Raw genomic sequence first — 17566 nt, 5'->3', positions numbered from 1 at the left:
CACACTGTTGCTGGTATTTTGGCCCATTCCTCCATGCAGATCTCCTCTAGAGCAGTGATGTTTTGGGGCTGTCGCTGGGCAACACATACTTTCAACTCCCTCCAAAGATTTTCTATGGGGTTGAGATCTGGAGACTGGCTAGGCCACTCCAGGACCTTGAAATGCTTCTTACGAAGCCACTCCTTCGTTGCCCGGGCGGTGTGTTTGGGATGATTGTCATGCTGAAAGACCCAGCCACGTTTCATCTTCAAGGCCCTTGCTGATGGAATCAATCAATCAATCAATGTTTATTTATATAGCCCAATATCACAAATGTTACATTTGTCTCAGTGGACTTCACAGTTTGTACAGAATATCAGTATGACAATACGACACCCTCTGTCCTTAGACCCTCACATCGTACAAGGAAAAACTTCCAGAGAAAACCCACAGTTTAAAGGGAAAAATGGGAGAAACCTCAGGGAGAGCAACAGAGGAGGGATCCTTCTCCCAGGACGGACAGACGTGCAATAGATGCCGTGTGTAAATTGAAAAGATAATACATTTGCAACATAGGTAGTCCAAATGTTTGGAAATGCATGTGTGTATAATAGGAAGATGAATCCACGAGTATATCCATCCAGGACTTATGATCCAGGACCACAGCCACGACTCAAGATCCAGGACTCGCAATCCATGAAACAGGACCGCAGGATCATCCATGACTCCGGATCCCGGCGTATATAGACACCAAAAAGAAAGACATTTGGGGAAGCTGGGTTAATCGGAACATGAGAGTACATAGGTATAGACAGAGAGAAAGAAGAAGTAAGATGTCCCCCGACAAACTAAGCCTATATCAGCAAAACTAGGGGCTGAATCTAATCAGCCCTAACTATAAGCTTTATCAAAAAGGAAGGTCTTAAGCGCACTCTTAAAAACGGATAGGGTGTCTGCCGTCCAAACACAAACTGGAATCTGATTCCACAAAAGTGGAGCTTGATAAGAAAAGGCTCTGGCTCCCATTGTACTTTTAGAGACTCTAGGAACAACCAACAACCCTGCATTCTTGGAACGCAATGCCCTAGTAAGACAATAGGGTATAATGAGTTCTTTAAGGTAAGATGGCGCCTGCCCATTAAGGGCTTTGTAGGCGAGAAGAAGAATTTTAAATTCTATCCTGTGTTCTATAGGGAGCCAGTGTAAGGCAGCCAGAACAGGAGTAATGTGGTCCCTTTTCCTAACTCTGGTTAGCACACGAGCTGCAGCATTTTGAATCAGCTGAAGCGACTTGACTGACTTCTTGGTACACCCTGATAATAAGGAGTTACAATAATCCAGCCTTGAAGTAACAAATGCATGGACTAGTTTCTCTGATCGTTTTGAGGCAAGATATGCCTGATTTTTGCAATGTTACGTATATGGAAGTAGGCGGTCCTTGAAATTGATTTTATGTGGGTGTTAAAGGATAAATCCTGATCAAATATAACACCAAGATTCCTTACAGTCTCACTGGAGGCCAAATTAATGCCATCCATAGTTAATATATCTTTAGATAATTTGTTTCGTAGATTCTTCGGGCCAAGTACAATAACTTCAGTTTTGGTCGTGTTTAACATCAAAAAAAGTTTAAGGTCATCCACGTTTTTAAGTCCTAGAGGCAGTCTTGAATTTTATTTACATGATTAATTTCATCAGGCTTGATTGATAAATATAGTTGAGTATCATCCGCATAACAATGAAAGTTTACAGAATGATTCCTTATAATATTGCCTAACGGAAGCATATATAGTGTGAACAAAATAGGTCCAAGCACTGAGCCCTGTGGCACTCCATGGCTAACTTTGGTTTGCATGGAAGATTCATCGTTGACACGTACAAACTGAGAGCGTTCAGATAGATAGGACCTAAACCAGCCTAAAGCAGTTCCCTGTATGCCAACTAAGTGCTGTAGTCTTTGCAATAGGATATCATGGTCGAAAGTATCAAATGCAGCACTAAGATCGAGCAAGACAAGAATAGAGACAAGTCCCTTGTCAGAGGCTATTAGAATGTCATTTGTGACTTTATTCAGAGCTGTCTCTGTGCTATGTTGTGTTCTAAAGCCAGACTGAAAATCTTCAAATAAATCATAGTTTTTTAAGTAATCACACAGCTGTTTTGCGACTGCTTTCTCAAGAATTTTTGAGAGGAACGGAAGATTAGAAATAGGTCTATAGTTGGCTAAAACCTCTGGATCGAGGTTGTGCTTTTTAAGAAGCGGTTTTATCACTGCTACTTTGAATGATTGTGGAACATAGCCTGATAATAAAGACATATTCATAATATTTAATAAAGAAGTGCTAATTAATGGAAAAACTTCTTTTAACAGCTTAGTTGGAATCGGGTCTAAGATACACGTTGATGGTTTAGAAGAGAGAATCATTGAATTTAATTGTTCAAGGTTTATGGCTGAAAAGCATTCTAGTTTACTATCTAGTGTAATATTAGAACTTACGTTTCCGGGAGCTGTTGATAACACTATACTGGTCAAAGGCAAGAGGTCATTGATTTTGTTTCTAAGAGTAATAATTTTATCGTTAAAAAAGCACATAAAATCATTACTACTGAGTGCTATGGGAATAGAAGGCTCAGTCGAGCTGTGGCTCTCTGTCAGCCTGGCTACAGTGCTGAAAAGAAATCTTGCATTATTCTTATTCTCATCTATTAATGAAGAGTAGTATGCTGCTCTCGCTTTACGCAGTGCTTTCTTATATTCATTGAGAGTACTATGCCAAATTAAACGAGATTCTTCAAGTTTAGTAGAACGCCATATCCTTTCAAGTTGTCTCGACTTTTGCTTTATTTTGCGGGTTTCGGCATTATGCCATGGAGCTAATCTATGTTGTTTTATTTTCTTCTTTTTCAAAGAAGCAACAGAGTCTAATTTTATTCGCAGCGCATCTGTAGCACTATCAACAACATGATCAATTTGGGGTGGTGTACATTTTGTATAAGTTTCCTCCCCTACATGCAGACATGCTATCGAGTTAAGTATTGGTGGAATCTCTTCCTTAAATTTGGCTATAGCATTAACAGATAGGTTTCTGCTGCAGGAGCTTTTGGCTAATGCTTTGTAGTCTAGTAACAGTACTTCAAAAGTTACTAAGAAATGGTCGGATAAAGCAGGATTATGCGGTTCGACTAATAGTTGCTCAATTTCAATACCATAAGTCAGAACAAGGTCAAGAGTGTGATTATAGCAGTGGGTTGGTTTATTTACACTCTGACAGAAACCAACAGAATCTAATATAGAGTTAAATGCAACAGTAAGGCTATTTTTATCATCGTCAACATGAATATTAAAGTCACCTACGATAATTACTTTAGCTGTTTTAAGTACCAAAGTTGATAGAAACTCAGAGAATTCTGATAAGAATTCTGAATAAGGACCTGGTGCACGGTACACTGTAACAAATAAGATTGGCTGCAAAGTTTTCCATGTCGGATGCGTAAGACTGAAAATGAGGCTTTCAAAGGAGGTATAATTTAATTTTTGTTAAGTATTGATAAGTAAACTTGAGTCAAAGATTGCTGCAACTCCACCTCCTCGGCCCGTGCCTCGGGCAATATGAGTGTTGATATGGCTGAGTGGAGTGGCCTCATTTATGCTGACATATTCTTCATGTCTCAACCAAGTTTCAGTGAGACAGCATATATCAATATTATAATCTGATATTAAATCATTTACCAGTATTGCTTTAGATGCTAGAGATCTTATGTTTAAGAGACCACATTTAATCTTCCTGTTTTGTTGCACTGTAGTAGTTGTTACATTTACTTTTATTAGGTTATTATGTATGACACCTCTATTAGGTTTTACCTTAAATTGTCCTTGGGCAGACACACACACCGTTAATATTGGGTATTTTATTGGGTTCGGGATTCCTATGGATGACTGCCTAGGAGAGAGCGCAGAGAAGCGTGTAAGACTGCGACTCTGCCTCCTGGTCTCATCTCCAGTTTCTCATGGATTAAGTCCACAAAGCCCTGAAATGTTTGCCGAAATGAGATTTGCACCTTCCAAAGTAGGATGAATGCCGTCTCTCTTAATCAGACCAGGTTTTCCCCAGAAGGCTGTCCAATTATTCACGAAGCCCACATTGTTTGCTGGGCACCAACAAGACAACCAGCGCTGAAATGATGACATGCGGCTATACATGTCATCATTGATCAGATTGGGAAGGGGACCAGAGAAGATTACGGTGTCCGACATTGTTTTAGCATAACTACACACCGACGCCACATTAAGTTTGGTGCATTCTGATTGGCGTAAACGAACATCATTACCACCGACGTGAATAACAATCCTACTGTATTTAAGTTTATTTTTAGCCAGCAATCTAAGATGCGCCTCAACGTCGCCCGCTCTGGCTCCCGGAATGCATGTGACTGTGGACGCTTCGGTCTCTAAATTCACGTGTCTCATAATAGAGCTACCAATAACCAGAGTTGGCTTCTCAGCGGGTGTCTCGCTGAGTGGGGAATATCTGTTAGATACGTGAACGGGTTGGTGGGGACCTGCGGGTTTCGCGTTATGCCCCTTCTGAACAGTCACCCAATCTCCCTGCTGCTCGGGAGTTGCCGGGGGACGGCTAAGAGGAGCTACCTTTTGCCGGTCCGCACCGGCTAACATGGGCTTTACTGTAGCTGAGTTATTTTCTAAGATGCGGAGCCGGGCTTCTATGGCTATGATTCCCGCCTCCAACCTAACAACTATACTACATTTAACACATGTATCGGTACCAGTAAAGGAGGTAGGGAAGTAACCAAACATGAGACAGTTAGAGCAGGAAATAGCACCCGAGGGTAGGGAAAGAGCCATGGCTAGCTATCAAGCTAAAGTAGCTACCATTAGCAAACCCGAAAAGAGTGTAGGCAACTGTGGAGTTACAGTCGCTAAGAGAAGGAGAGTTTGTGAGTGCTTAAGCTGTAGTAACGTGTGATTACAACGTCAGGCAGTTGCCGTGATCAAGAGTTTTAAAACGATCGATTAAGTTAAGATAATAAGCTATCAGCAACAGAACAGGCACACGGGATACCCGGAGATGACAACAACAACCGGAAGTTACAACATGCTTACCGCAATAGTGGTCCGTGTAGAAACCTGGAAGGAGGTTGTCACTCAAAATCTCACGATACATGGCCCCATTCATTCTTTCCTTTACACGGATCAGTCGTCCTGGTCCCTTTGCAGAAAAACAGCCCCAAAGCATGATGTTTCCACCCCCATGTTTCACAGTAGGTATGGCGTTCTTTGGATGCAACTCAGCATTCTGTCTCCTCCAAACACGTCTAGTTGAGTTTTTACCAAAAAGTTATATTTTGGTTTCATCTGACCATATGACGACATTCTCCTAATCCTCTTCTGGATCATCTAAATGCTCTCTAGCAAACTTCAGACAGGCCTGGACATGTACTGGCTTAAGCAGGGGGACACATCTGGCACTGCAGGATTTGAGTCCCTGGCGGCGTAGTGTGTTACTGATGGTAGCCTTTGTTACTTTGGTCCCAGCTCTCTGCAGGTCATTGACTAGGTCCCCCCGTGTGGTTCTGGGATTTTTGCTCACCGTTCTTGTGATCATTTTGACCCCACGGGGTGAGATCTTGCGTGGAGCCCCAGATCGAGGGAGATTATCGGTGGTCTTGTATGTCTTCCATTTTCTAATAATTGCTCCCACAGTTGATTTCTTCACACCAAGCTGCTTACCTATTGCAGATTCAGTCTTCCCAGCCTGGTATAGGTCTACAATTTTGTTTCTGGTGTCCTTTGACAGCTCTTTGGTCTTGGCCATAGTGGAGTTTGGAGTGTGACTGTTTGAGGTTGTGGACAGGTGTCTTTTATACTGATAAAGAGTTCAAACAGGTGCCATTAATACAGTTAACAAGTGGAGGACAGAGGAGGCTCTTAAAGAAGAAGTTACAGGTCTGTGAGAGCCAGAAATCTTGTTTGTTTGTAGGTGACAAAATACTTATTTTCACCATAATTTGCAAATATATTCTTTAAAAATCAGACAATGTGATTTTCTGGATTTTTTTTCTCATTTTGTCTCTCATAGTTGAGGTATACCTAGGATGAAAATTACAGGCCTCTCTCATCTTTTTAAGTGGGAGAACTTGCACAATTGGTGGCTGACAAAATACTTTTTTGCCCCACTGTATACACAGGTCTCAGATGGACTTGGTATCACATTAAGAATGATATTCAGTAATAAGTCTGGCAAAAATAAATGGTTTAAATGATTTATTCGAGCTTGCAATGTTTTGAACACACATCCACAGTCACCTCATGTGTCTTTTTGTAGTCCTCGCTGTACGCGTCCACATAAGGGCATCGCAACCACAACCTCCCACACTGGTACTGAATGTGCATCAAAGTGTTCCTATGGAGCCAAATATACCAAAAGATTTATGTAAACGACAGAAGAAGCGATCGAAATGTGTATTTCCTGGTTATTCGACAAAGGCCACGCCCCTGTCTAAAATAATAGAATGACGCTAGCTGTCATGACTTAAGTTATACTCTAACAACGTTACTCAGCCTGTCCCTCCTGTCTTGTAATCCGCTCGATGAAGTTCTCCATAGCAGACGGGTTCTCAAAAGTGTGCGACTTGTCCTTGTAGGTTACCAGGAGCCGAGCCGGTAATAGCATGCTGTACCGGATCCCCAGGTTCAGTAGTTTCTGACGGACATTATCGAACGTCTTCTACCGCTTGTGCACTCCTGCAGCCAAGTATTGGTAAAATCTTACTGCTGGTCTTTGTATAGGATCTGTTTTTTTGCCCTGGCTGCCTTCGTTACAACCACCTTGTCCCTATAGTTTTGGAATTTCATGATAAATGTTCTTGGTGGGGCATTAGCATCCCTCCTCTGGCCGATTCTGTGAGCTCTCTCCAGTATAAACTTTGAACGTAGCTGGTCCTAATTCAACACGTCTGAGATCCAGTTTCCGAGGAAAGCACAAGCATCCCCTCCTTTGGCGTCTTCTGGCAGATTCACCAGTCTCAAGTTGGATAACCTGGATCTTGCCTCCAAGTTTTCAACTTTATCCTCTAGCTTGGTGTTTTTAGCCTCGAGTGTTTTCACCTTAGCTTGCAAGGAGCTCACGTCATCCTCGGTGGATGAGATTCTTACTTCATCCTCTGCAATTCGTTCTGAGCATTCATGTACCTCCTTTCTCACTCCCTATAATACCATCAAGTCTTGTGTCAGACTTTATAGAGCCTATGGCAATCAGGATTTTCTCCAAGCCAGCTTCCCTCAGCCCGATCTCACCCATCTCAACAGAGGCCATGGCTGGTGCTATGCTAGTGCTAGGAGAACTTTCTTCAGCTTCCACGTGTAGCTTGGATGCTCCAAGGTTTTCTAGTTTAGACTGAAGTGATTTCATTTTCCGGCTGCATCCGAAATTTCACTCTCTTTTCCGTAGAGTAGATGCGATGGGTTGTCATAAAACGTGTTTAAAACAGTATTTAAGATAGAAATTGGCGGAGCACTGATAGTTGCGTCTTTCTAGCGAGCCACCGTAACCGAAAGTTGATGATTGATGATTTAAACTAATGGCTGCATGTAAAAGTCAAGAATATCACAAGCCTTTATAATTTCAGACTTTTGGTAAAAAGACTCAAAGAGTTTTCACTGGTTCAAGCTGAACAGGAACAACATGTAAGATTCTCCAAAAGTATTGTTGAGTTCACCTCGTGAAATCACACCTCGTCCCCATCGGCCGCCTTCAATCCAAGTAGTTACATGTGCCCTCTTCTTTAAAAGGGCTTTGGTTTCATGGGTTAGGGTTAGGGTTAGGGTTCCAAACTGCTGGAATGCTCCAAGGATCTCCTCACATCAAACACTTGCAGCTGGAGCAGAGACCCTGAGGTCCCTGATGCTCTGCTGAGTCATCAATATCTCTGCTGCAGTGAGGCAATGCTACATGTTATCCTCGGTGAACAGAAAGCATTCCGGTCTCACATGCCTTTTATTTAGGAGACAAAATGGTTGTAGAGGGATCTTTTGAAAAAGAATATTCTTTGATCACAGTTAACCACACAGTGTGCTCATTGGTGATAGTCAGGCCATTCCAGCATTCCTACATTTAGTTTAGGTTGAGTTGGCTCAGAAAATATCATGCATGATCATTCTGATTTCACTCATTTCTTTTAAATACAATCTCTCCATCACAGAAGAGGGATTGCATTTTTTGTCTTGCAATGAGTTAATTAGACAGGTACTGATCATCCATCCTAAGTTTAAGTCAAATAACAGCAGTTTACATCCGATATAACTGCATATGTTACATCCGTACATGTGCTGATTCTAGCCATTTGGTGGCTGCGACAGTACTAAGCAGCATTTTGTGTTGTTTGAAATATCAATTTTTCTGAGAAACAGCATTACAGGACATTTAGCTGATGCTTTTATCCAAAGCCTCTTACAATAAATGCAATCAACTATGAACATAAAAATCTCAGAAGCAAGAATCCTGGAAGAACAATACTTTTGGTTAGCCAAACCAGTGTACGCGCTACTGTATTGGCTTCACATTTTGGTCCCTTGATTTATTTTGAAAATGTTCCTTTAAATTGAACACATTGTATCTCAGGTATTGTGTATTGAGCATAGCCTTTTACAGAAATGGATAGTCGTAATTCAAAGATAGAGAAACCGTACATTCATCTCAACGGCAGGACTGAATGGGCAATGTCAAAGCCGCCAGCATGGATTTCATTGATTTGATTGTTTCTCTGGAGGAAACACAATTAGCTGCTAGCACCACATCAACATTAAATCATCTTATTTAATTATTATCTGAAACATTAAAAATAATAAAGGCTCCACCATGTTCACCAGGTTGATGAGAGTTGCAAAACAAAGGGCTAAAATTTAAAACGTAAACATGCTATGATGTGAAAGTTTACTTACGATATGTCCTGTGTAACTTTACAGAATAGTAAACCAGATTCCCTGCTGAAAATGGAAGAAGATTGCAAATTTGACAGAACACCACTGTCAGGCAATAAAGACAGATTCAGCTTCACCATGTCTCACAAGAAGACGCTGGGGTATGTTTTCCCCGCTCTCAGGTGTTCTGTAGTGATCATAGCAGCAGCTCCAACACTGCATCATTATCCTGTGTTTGCTTTTCAGCTCCAAGATGCTGAAACCTCAGACCAACTCCAGTGTTTTTGGATCATTACAAAACCTAAAAGAGGACAAATCCAAGCCGGTGAGAGACGAGTACGAGTATGTCTCAGATGAGGGGGAGCTGAAGATTGACGAGTTCCCCATCAGGCGGAAAAAGAACGTGGTCAAGAGAGATCTGTCCTGTGAGTGTCCCTTTGTAGCAGGGATGGAGGCCTTGACCTCACGTTCACAGTATTTATGTAAACATAGCTTTTTCTTTGCATTTTGGCCACACCCACACAGCGTTTAGGTCACAGAGTTATCTTGTGTCAAACAACGAGGGGTGTGTGTGTGTGTGTGTGTGTGTGTGTGTGTGTGTGTGTGTGTGTGTGTGTGTGTGTGTGTGTGTGTGTGTGTGTGTGTGTGTGTGTGTGTGTGTGTGTGTGTGTGTGTGTGTGTGTGTGTGTGTGTGTGTGTGTGTGTGTGTGTGTGTGTGTGTGTGTGTGTGTGTGTGTGTGTGTTCTGCTTTTTATGTGTACACATTTATTAAACTGGGCTTGTGTGAGCAGCGTTTCAATAGAATGATAAAGCCTGCGTAAATGGGGACTGGGCACTTTGAGACATTGTCTTCCTAGCCAGATAACTACAACCACACAAAATAGCGTGTGAAAGTGAGACCCTGTCAAAGACATTTCAGATATGTTAGAATGTGTATTCACCAGAGTAAAGTATAGATTGTTGTTTTTGTCGAGTATGGTATTAGCACTAACAACCAGCTTTACTGTCCAAAATGAAGCAATATTTCCATTGCATCCTGTGTTTGAGCTGTTGCTCAATGGTCAATGTTTTTTCTTCCAGTTTTGTCAGACATTAAAGAACCCATTCAACCAGCCAAGAAACCAAAGTTTCAGCCCTTGGTGAAACCGGTACGTATTACAATCCTTCCCTCCTGGCCATCATGTTATCAAGCTTTCCGTGACAAGACCATGCTGTAATGCTCCTTTAAAACTCAAATCCAAGTGTAGAGATACAATGTTGTGAATCTGAACAAAAACCCTCTAAGCTGAAAGTAAAAGATGGAGCATGAATATGAAGCAGGTGGTTGTGTGGTCACTGACACCATACCATCATAACCGCAGCATAATCCTACAGACCATAATGTAATCCTACAGACCGTAATGTAATCCTACAGACCGTAATGTAATCCTACAGACCTGATGTAATCCTACAGACCGTAATGTAATCCTACAGACCGTAATATAATCCTACTGACCTGATGTAATCCTACAGACCGTAACGTAGTCCTGCAGACAGTAACGTAGTCCTGCAGACTGCAACGTACTCCTACAGACTGTAACGTAGTCCTGCAGACTACAACGTAGTCCTACAGACTGCTACGTAATCCTACAGACCGTAACGTAGTCCTACAGACACTAACGTAGTCCTACAGACAGTAACGTAGTCCTACAGACTGTAACGTAGTCCTACAGACTGTATGTAACGTAGTCCTACAGACACTAACGTAGTCCTACAGACAGTAACGTAGTCCTACAGACAGTATGTAACGTAGTCCTACAGACAGTAACGTAGTCCTACAGACTGTATGTAACGTAGTCCTACAGACAGTAACGTAGTCCTACAGACAGTAACATAGTCCTACAGACTGTATGTAACGTAGTCCTACAGACTGTAACGTAGTCCTACAGACTGTATGTAACGTAGTCCTACAGACAGTAACATAGTCCTACAGACTGTATGTAACGTAGTCCTACAGACTGTAACGTAGTCCTACAGACTGTATGTAACGTAGTCCTACAGACCGTAAAGTAGTCCTAAATGCATATTTCCAAATACATTTGTGTTAAACTAAATAACTACAAAGAGGTGGTCAGTTGTGTCTGTAAGAACTGCAGAAAAACCTTCAAAAGTAATGAACAGGCACAACCTGAAAAATGTGATCAGAGAAGTCACATTGAAAACAACTTTGACTGCAAGTGTCTCAACTTTTGTCTTCTCAACGTTCTCCTTAGAGTGTGGACTCTTCAGATGAAGAGACTCTGCACATAGACACAGAGGCCAAGCCTGAGGTGAAGAGTCGCAACTCTAAGGTCAAGAAAAAGGGCGGAAGTGCTGCAGGGATTCTTGACCTACTGCAGGCGAGCAAACAAGTGGGAGGGATTGACTACAGCACCAACAGGTAGACTGAGCTCCTGCAACACTGCAGTATTCCTCTTGTTTCTCCTCTCAACAGACTAGCGATGTGCATCTCCATCACTGAGGCCGATGCAATGCGCATCTCGATACGTTGCCAACGATACGATACATTTGAAGAACCAGGCGATGCGATACGATACGATTCACCCCTGTTGTAATACAGTTCTATACGATTTGATTCAACATTATGCGATTCGATGCTGTAAACTAAACACCACTCTCTCTCTCTCTCTCTCTCTCTCTCTTTTTAGCATATTGTTTATTATATTATAACTTAGTACTTTTTTAGTATATTGTTGTGTTGTTTGTTTATTATAGTATAACTTAGTACTTTTTTAGCATATTGTTGTGTTGTTTGTTTATTATATTATAACTTAGTACTTTTTTAACGCATTTCAGATATGCAACACTAAGCTGTCTGTGGCTCTTTCCTGCTGTAACGCTGCAAATTTCCCCTCTGTGGGACTAATAAAGGTATTCTGATTCTGATTCTGACAGAATACCTCACTGAGTGATTTCACTCATATGTCTAACTTTGAGGTTTCTCTTTTCAGCCGCAGACCCCATGTCTCCTCTTTATGTGCGTCGCTAAGTTGCTCGTACTACTTGTGTACTTTAAAGCGGCTCTGCATCGTTTACAATTTGAGAGCGATTTTTCAAGTTGATCGTCTTTCTTGAACAATCCGAAGTGTTGCCAAACGTTTGATTTGTAGGTATTTGTCGGTGCGCTGTGTTTCTCTTTCTCCTCGACTTCCATGTGTGTTGATAACTGAGACTCTCGGCCTCCGTAGAGCGAAGCAAAGATAAAAAATAGTCTCTGCTGAGTGCTGACAGGATGAGGGGATATTATATGAATGAATCTTTTTTTTACCGATGCAAAGACGCTACAATCGGTGCATCGCGAGTTCAACCCAAACTGTAGCCGATGTGCACTCTTTCAACCGGTGCACTCGCATCTTGAACGTTTATGCCGGTGAACCGATGCGAATCGGTGAATCTTAACATCCCTACATCAGACACATTCTAGGTTGTATGCTCCTTCATGGGCGACGACTGGCAAAAAAAATTATTGCTCAACAACGATGTAATTGGATGAAAAAGCAGATATTTTATATCTTCGCTCGTAGCTGAAAACCAACTAGCAAGTGAAGCAGGTTCTGTCAGCAGTTGGTTGATTCATGGCGGCTCCTGGCTCCCCCCCCCAGCCTGCTGCAGCTCGTGATGGTCTACTTTTTACCCTGTAAAATTATTTCTGGGCTTTGAAGAACAACGTGGTGAGTGCAGAGAATGAAGAGATCGCACTAGGCTCCATGTTCAGCCTAGCAGCTTCATAGTGTAATAGGTGTGGGAATATATTGCCATGCAGAGTATTTACAGATTAACATTTTATTATATTTTGCTGGTGCCAAAGGATAATAATACAGCAATACTGCTGACATTTCCATGGACGATCATATCTCTGAGTTACTCTTCACCTCTGCGGCGTGCTGACTGCTGTGTAATGGCTGTGTTGTTGTGTATTCTTTATTGACGTACTTACAGTCAGCCACCTGCATCTCCCAGCACACAGGAGGCCATTCAGGGCATGCTGTCCATGGCCAACCTGTCGTCTTCAGACAGCCTGCAGCAACCGTGGAGCAGCCAGTCCAAGAGCAACTCTCACAGCACACCGGCCGGCAGGAAGGCGGGCGGGGGGGCGGGCGGTGGCAACAGCAAGCGACCCACCAAACGGCTTCCTAAGAAACCCAGGAAAAGCAGCAGCATTGAGAGTCTGGATTACGATGATGACCAGGACCACATGGACGCGTGTTTCAAGGACTCTGATTATGGTAAACTTTCCTATTTTTGTTTAGGAAGACGTTGTTGATGTTGCTCAGCGTGGTCAGGACTGATCCTCAGTGCACAGGTGCTGTTACGAAACCGGTCCCATATGTGGCTCTTCCATTCCTTTTCATTACACAGAGTACACAATAGGGTTTATTTTTTGTGCCTTCAATTGCAGATGTGCCTCTCGTGTTTTTCCAAGTTGTGTTTTTTTTTCTTTGAAGTGTTTTCTTTGTGAGTCCAATCCAAACAGTTGTTCAGCTTGTTAGTAAGCCATTAACATGAGCTGCCAATTGTTCATTTACATCCTTTTGAACTTTTAATTTGGGTCTAATTAGTTGTATGAATCACAAATCTTCAGGCCAGTGTGAAGAACTGGCACTCATTTCTTTCTTTGTAAACAGGCAATTTTTTATCTTGATTATCCTATTGTCAGACACGAGAGTTCTCCTGTGCAGTCCACAGCTGTCTCACAGCTGTCCTGCATGCTGTCAGTGGAAACTTCAAATGCATGGAAAACAGAAAGAAGTGCACTTTAGTAACACTCAGTGTTTTAAATTTGTGACATGATTGGCCGGTACTGTTAAGTTGCTTACATCCTTTCATCGGAAACGTACCCGCCCAACTTGTCAGTAATGCTTTGCATCTTTCGGTTTTAGTTTATCCCTCGTTGGAGTCTGAAGAGGATAATCCGGTTTTCAAATCCAGATCAAAAAAACGAAAAAGCAGTGACGACACTCCCTACAGCCCGACAGGTAAATTCTTGTATTGCTGGAAATGGAAGTTCTACTCTAAAAGGCATATGTGGTCTAAACCTCTGAATGGGTGTGATTTAAGCGCGGGTAGGACCCTCGGTTCCTCGGCAGGAGAGGCCGGCGAGAGACGGGGCGCGCGTGGCCTCCATAGAGACGGGGCTGGCCGCAGCTGCAGCAAAGCTTTCTCATCAGGTATGCCACTGCAATAGTTTTACATAACAACAGCAACTATTCCTATAAGCATTGCTCAACCATATGTATGCGTCAACAGGAGGAGCAGCAGAAAAATAATAAGAAGAAGAAAAGCACCAAAAAGAAGGCAATAGTAATAGAGGAGCCACCGAAAGCCTCTCAGGATAGCAGCTCGCCGGAGCACAATGTGGACGACGGCAGCCTGACGGACCCTGAGTTCAACACAGGAACAGTAAAGTCGCCGGGGGGGCCACAGCCCATGGCGCCCGGCGTTTTTCTGAACCAAAGGCGACCTTCGATTTCTTCTCCCAACAACAGCAGCAACTCCATGAGCACCACAAGCAGCAGCATGGCCAAGGTGGAGCGTGTGGTGTCAGCAGACGCCAAAGGTGAGCCTGAACCAAATGTTCAGAGCCGTTATGTGTGGATTTGTTAGCCGTGCTATCCAACTAGCTGCCCTCCACGTGACCAATGCTAACAACAGCTGATCCTCCAGCCTGCCTCAGCATCAGAGACCAATAGCTAAGACCCTTTGCAGTTGTGCTAATAAGCTAATATTAGCATGCTACGGTTGGCTTGTTTTCTGATCTTTGAGACATTTATAAAACCTAGAAGACTGTCCCAATCATTTCTCAAGAAGTGTAAGTAACTGGTAACATAATTAAAGTCTGTGAGTCAGTAAAACAGGCAAGCAGACATTACAAATATTTATGATGAATAAAAGTTCCAATCACAAATTAAAAATGAGTATAGACTAAGCCTTCCTACAGTCAGTGGAATAAAATATGGAATTAGTGACTTTTATCAATGAATTGGTGCAAAGTATATTCATCTAGTTAGACATGAGAAAGAGCTGTAGATGTGTGTTGTCATTGTGTTGACATTGTGTAAATGATTGGTGCTGAAGGTTAGTGCTGTCACTTAATACCTATGCATATTACATGCAGTGATCTGAGAATAACAAATAACCCCCTCCTTTCTGTTGGAAGCAGCATCAGTAACATGATGACCTCCATATAACAATCTGTTATTATACACATCATGTTGTTCCACTGTCGGGCAGTTGGTGGCACTTATGGGCCAGCAAACAAAGCCGTTTTTACCTTAATAGTATTTTGCTTAAAGAAGTGAAGTGGAGGTGATCAGTGCAGCGGAACACTCACCCTGTCTTCTTCTCTTCACAGCAAAGCGGCTAAAGAAAGGCATGGCAACAGCCAAACAGAGACTTGGAAAGATTTTAAAGATCCATCGGAATGGAAAGCTCCTCCTGTAGCATGCAGCATACTGCTGCCGGACTGGGACTTCACCCGGACCCCAAGATCATGCATTTTTCAATTTCTATGAAGAACATCACTCAAATAGGTTTTTGCCTCTACTTATACTTTATAACTTTCAGATATTAAGATGTACAGAACCTACTATAAATATTTTTTAAGAGAACATGTCTCATTTTACTACAGCTGTCAGTTTATCAGGGGTTGCAAACAGATGAAGTAAAAACACATTGCAGTCATTCCAGGATTTGAAAGTATCCCTTGCATGTATTAAGTTGCATGTGCGCTTGAGGCAGGGTATGGGGATTTCTCCTATATGGATGCAGCTTATCATTGCCACACTGATGATTGCGCCCAACCCCCCCACCCCCCTGCAGTTTTCTCTTTATGTTAACACTTAAGTATTTATTGGATTGGAGTCATAGACAGGAAGCCTACTTCAACTGTAAAGCACAACTGTCTGGACATGAAAAGCATAGGATGTGCGACAGTAGGTGGCGCTGTAGCCAATGATAAGCCTCATCTATGTCAGGTGTGCAGTCACATGGGGATACTTTCTCTCTTCTCTTGATTTCCCAGGCAGCACCTTCACACAGTACAGTTTATAGAATGTAGCTTGTACATAATCTGTTAAATGACTGCTTTTCTATCCTTCCTTTCCCTTAAGGCTTCATTCTACATTTCCACCAAATGTCTTTTGTTTTAATTTGCTTTTCTTAGATTTGTATTAACATTTTTAAAGGCAGAAATTCATTTTGAACCCCCATTAGATTTAAAGGTGTTGTCTGGAAAGCAACTGAAGAAATAATACATTGTATTGTCATATGGCCTTACATACACAAAGCTAATTGTATTGTGATTCTGTTTGAACAAGAGACACAGCTTGGAGGACATTGATATAACAGGAAAAAAGGAAACTGTGTTTCTGCGACCAGCCTCTTGTTCCACTTGTAGTATCATGAAGGCTTTCGGAATTGTTTTACTAGCACCTTGTGAATTGTTTATGTGTCAGTGATGTAATTTATTAATGTTTGTAGCTTTTTATACTTGTAAAATTCTTAAGAATATTCTTTTTAATTATTTCATCAACTTGTGAAATTTCCCTTAGCAGACAGTTGTTGTTTTTCCTTCTTCTTTTCATTTCCTTTTCTAGGATGCGTGTGTGTTAGGGGACATCAGGAACATTTTACACACGAGAATCTCCATTAGCACACATTTTTATCTCCATACTGTCTTCTCTTTATGTCAATGTTATGATAGGAAACATGTCCAATGTGTTATTATTCTTATTGGTAATATTCCAGTTATAGTCACACCCTTTTCTTCTGGTCAGGCCATGTTCAGTGTAATGCGCTGTATACTGTATAGCAGCAATGTTTTAGTCACACATTTACTCCATGCGTCCACTTCTCACAGATGAGATGCGCTCCCATCGAACTTTCAGCGGGGCATATTTTCAGGTTTTTATTTGTACAATATTTGTGTTGTTTTGTTGTGATTTATTTTTGTATGTCCGACCTATTAAATGCATCGGCTGTGCCAGACAGTGGATCATACCTGTTGTAGCTGTCTTCCCTAACTGTTATTTGCAGTACTAGTAAGTATTTACAATCCTTTTTGACCTGAATCTATATTTTTCTGTATTTAGACTATTCTGTTTGAGATCATTGCTCACTTTTTTAAGACATCGAGAAATCCTGAGGAACAAACATATTGTTGTTAATGATATGATTGTCCGCCTTGTTTACTTTTGCAATACACTTACTGTGTAAAACCTACCTTGTAATGTGTTCCTCTCCCACTTGCAACGTGACGGCGTCTTTTTGACGACTAAACAAGTTTCCTGCTTTGAGGATGCATCAAGTGATCCAGGTTCTGCACTCACTTCAGGATCTGGTCTCCCGGAGCTTAAGCAGCTGCTTTAGCCAAGTCATTAATTAAAACCAAGCCAAAGCCAACACCATTAAAAATGTATTAACGTAAAAGTGCTCTCCAGTTTTTTACATCATCCTGAGCACGAGTGTTCACATACATTCATGGAAAACCCATTCCTCGTGTTCCTCTGACTGAGCTAGGCAGTCTGAGCGTCAGACGGCACGTCTCCATGGTTTATGTAAATATATATATTATATATTTATATATATATATATATATATATATATATACAT

General features: G+C 41.8%; 1 protein-coding gene across 2 annotated transcripts in view; it reads left to right on the top strand.

Annotated features, from left to right (window-relative positions):
• Positions 1-16960, top strand: part of phf2 (PHD finger protein 2) — a 105005-nt gene extending 88045 nt beyond the window's left edge. The window contains exons 14-22 of one of the 2 annotated variants that reach the window (XM_079683305.1): positions 8963-9078; positions 9164-9342; positions 9998-10065; positions 11170-11336; positions 12917-13182; positions 13837-13932; positions 14015-14124; positions 14204-14513; positions 15309-16960. In XM_079683305.1, the coding sequence (XP_079539431.1) occupies positions 8963-9078; positions 9164-9342; positions 9998-10065; positions 11170-11336; positions 12917-13182; positions 13837-13932; positions 14015-14124; positions 14204-14513; positions 15309-15397 (1401 nt within the window). In that variant the 3' untranslated portion in view covers positions 15398-16960. Of the gene's footprint in view, positions 1-8962; positions 9079-9163; positions 9343-9997; positions 10066-11169; positions 11337-12895; positions 13183-13836; positions 13933-14014; positions 14125-14203; positions 14514-15308 lie in introns of both variants that reach the window. The other variant, XM_079683304.1, reaches the window with a different exon arrangement.
• The last annotated feature ends 606 nt before the right edge of the window (positions 16961-17566 follow it).

The sequence above is a fragment of the Notothenia rossii genome, assembly GCF_949606895.1.
Source record: "Notothenia rossii genome assembly, chromosome: 5".
NCBI lineage: Eukaryota > Metazoa > Chordata > Actinopteri > Perciformes > Nototheniidae > Notothenia > Notothenia rossii.
The sequence above is the reverse complement of the archived record's forward strand: the minus strand, read 5'-3'. Positions and strand labels throughout refer to the sequence as shown.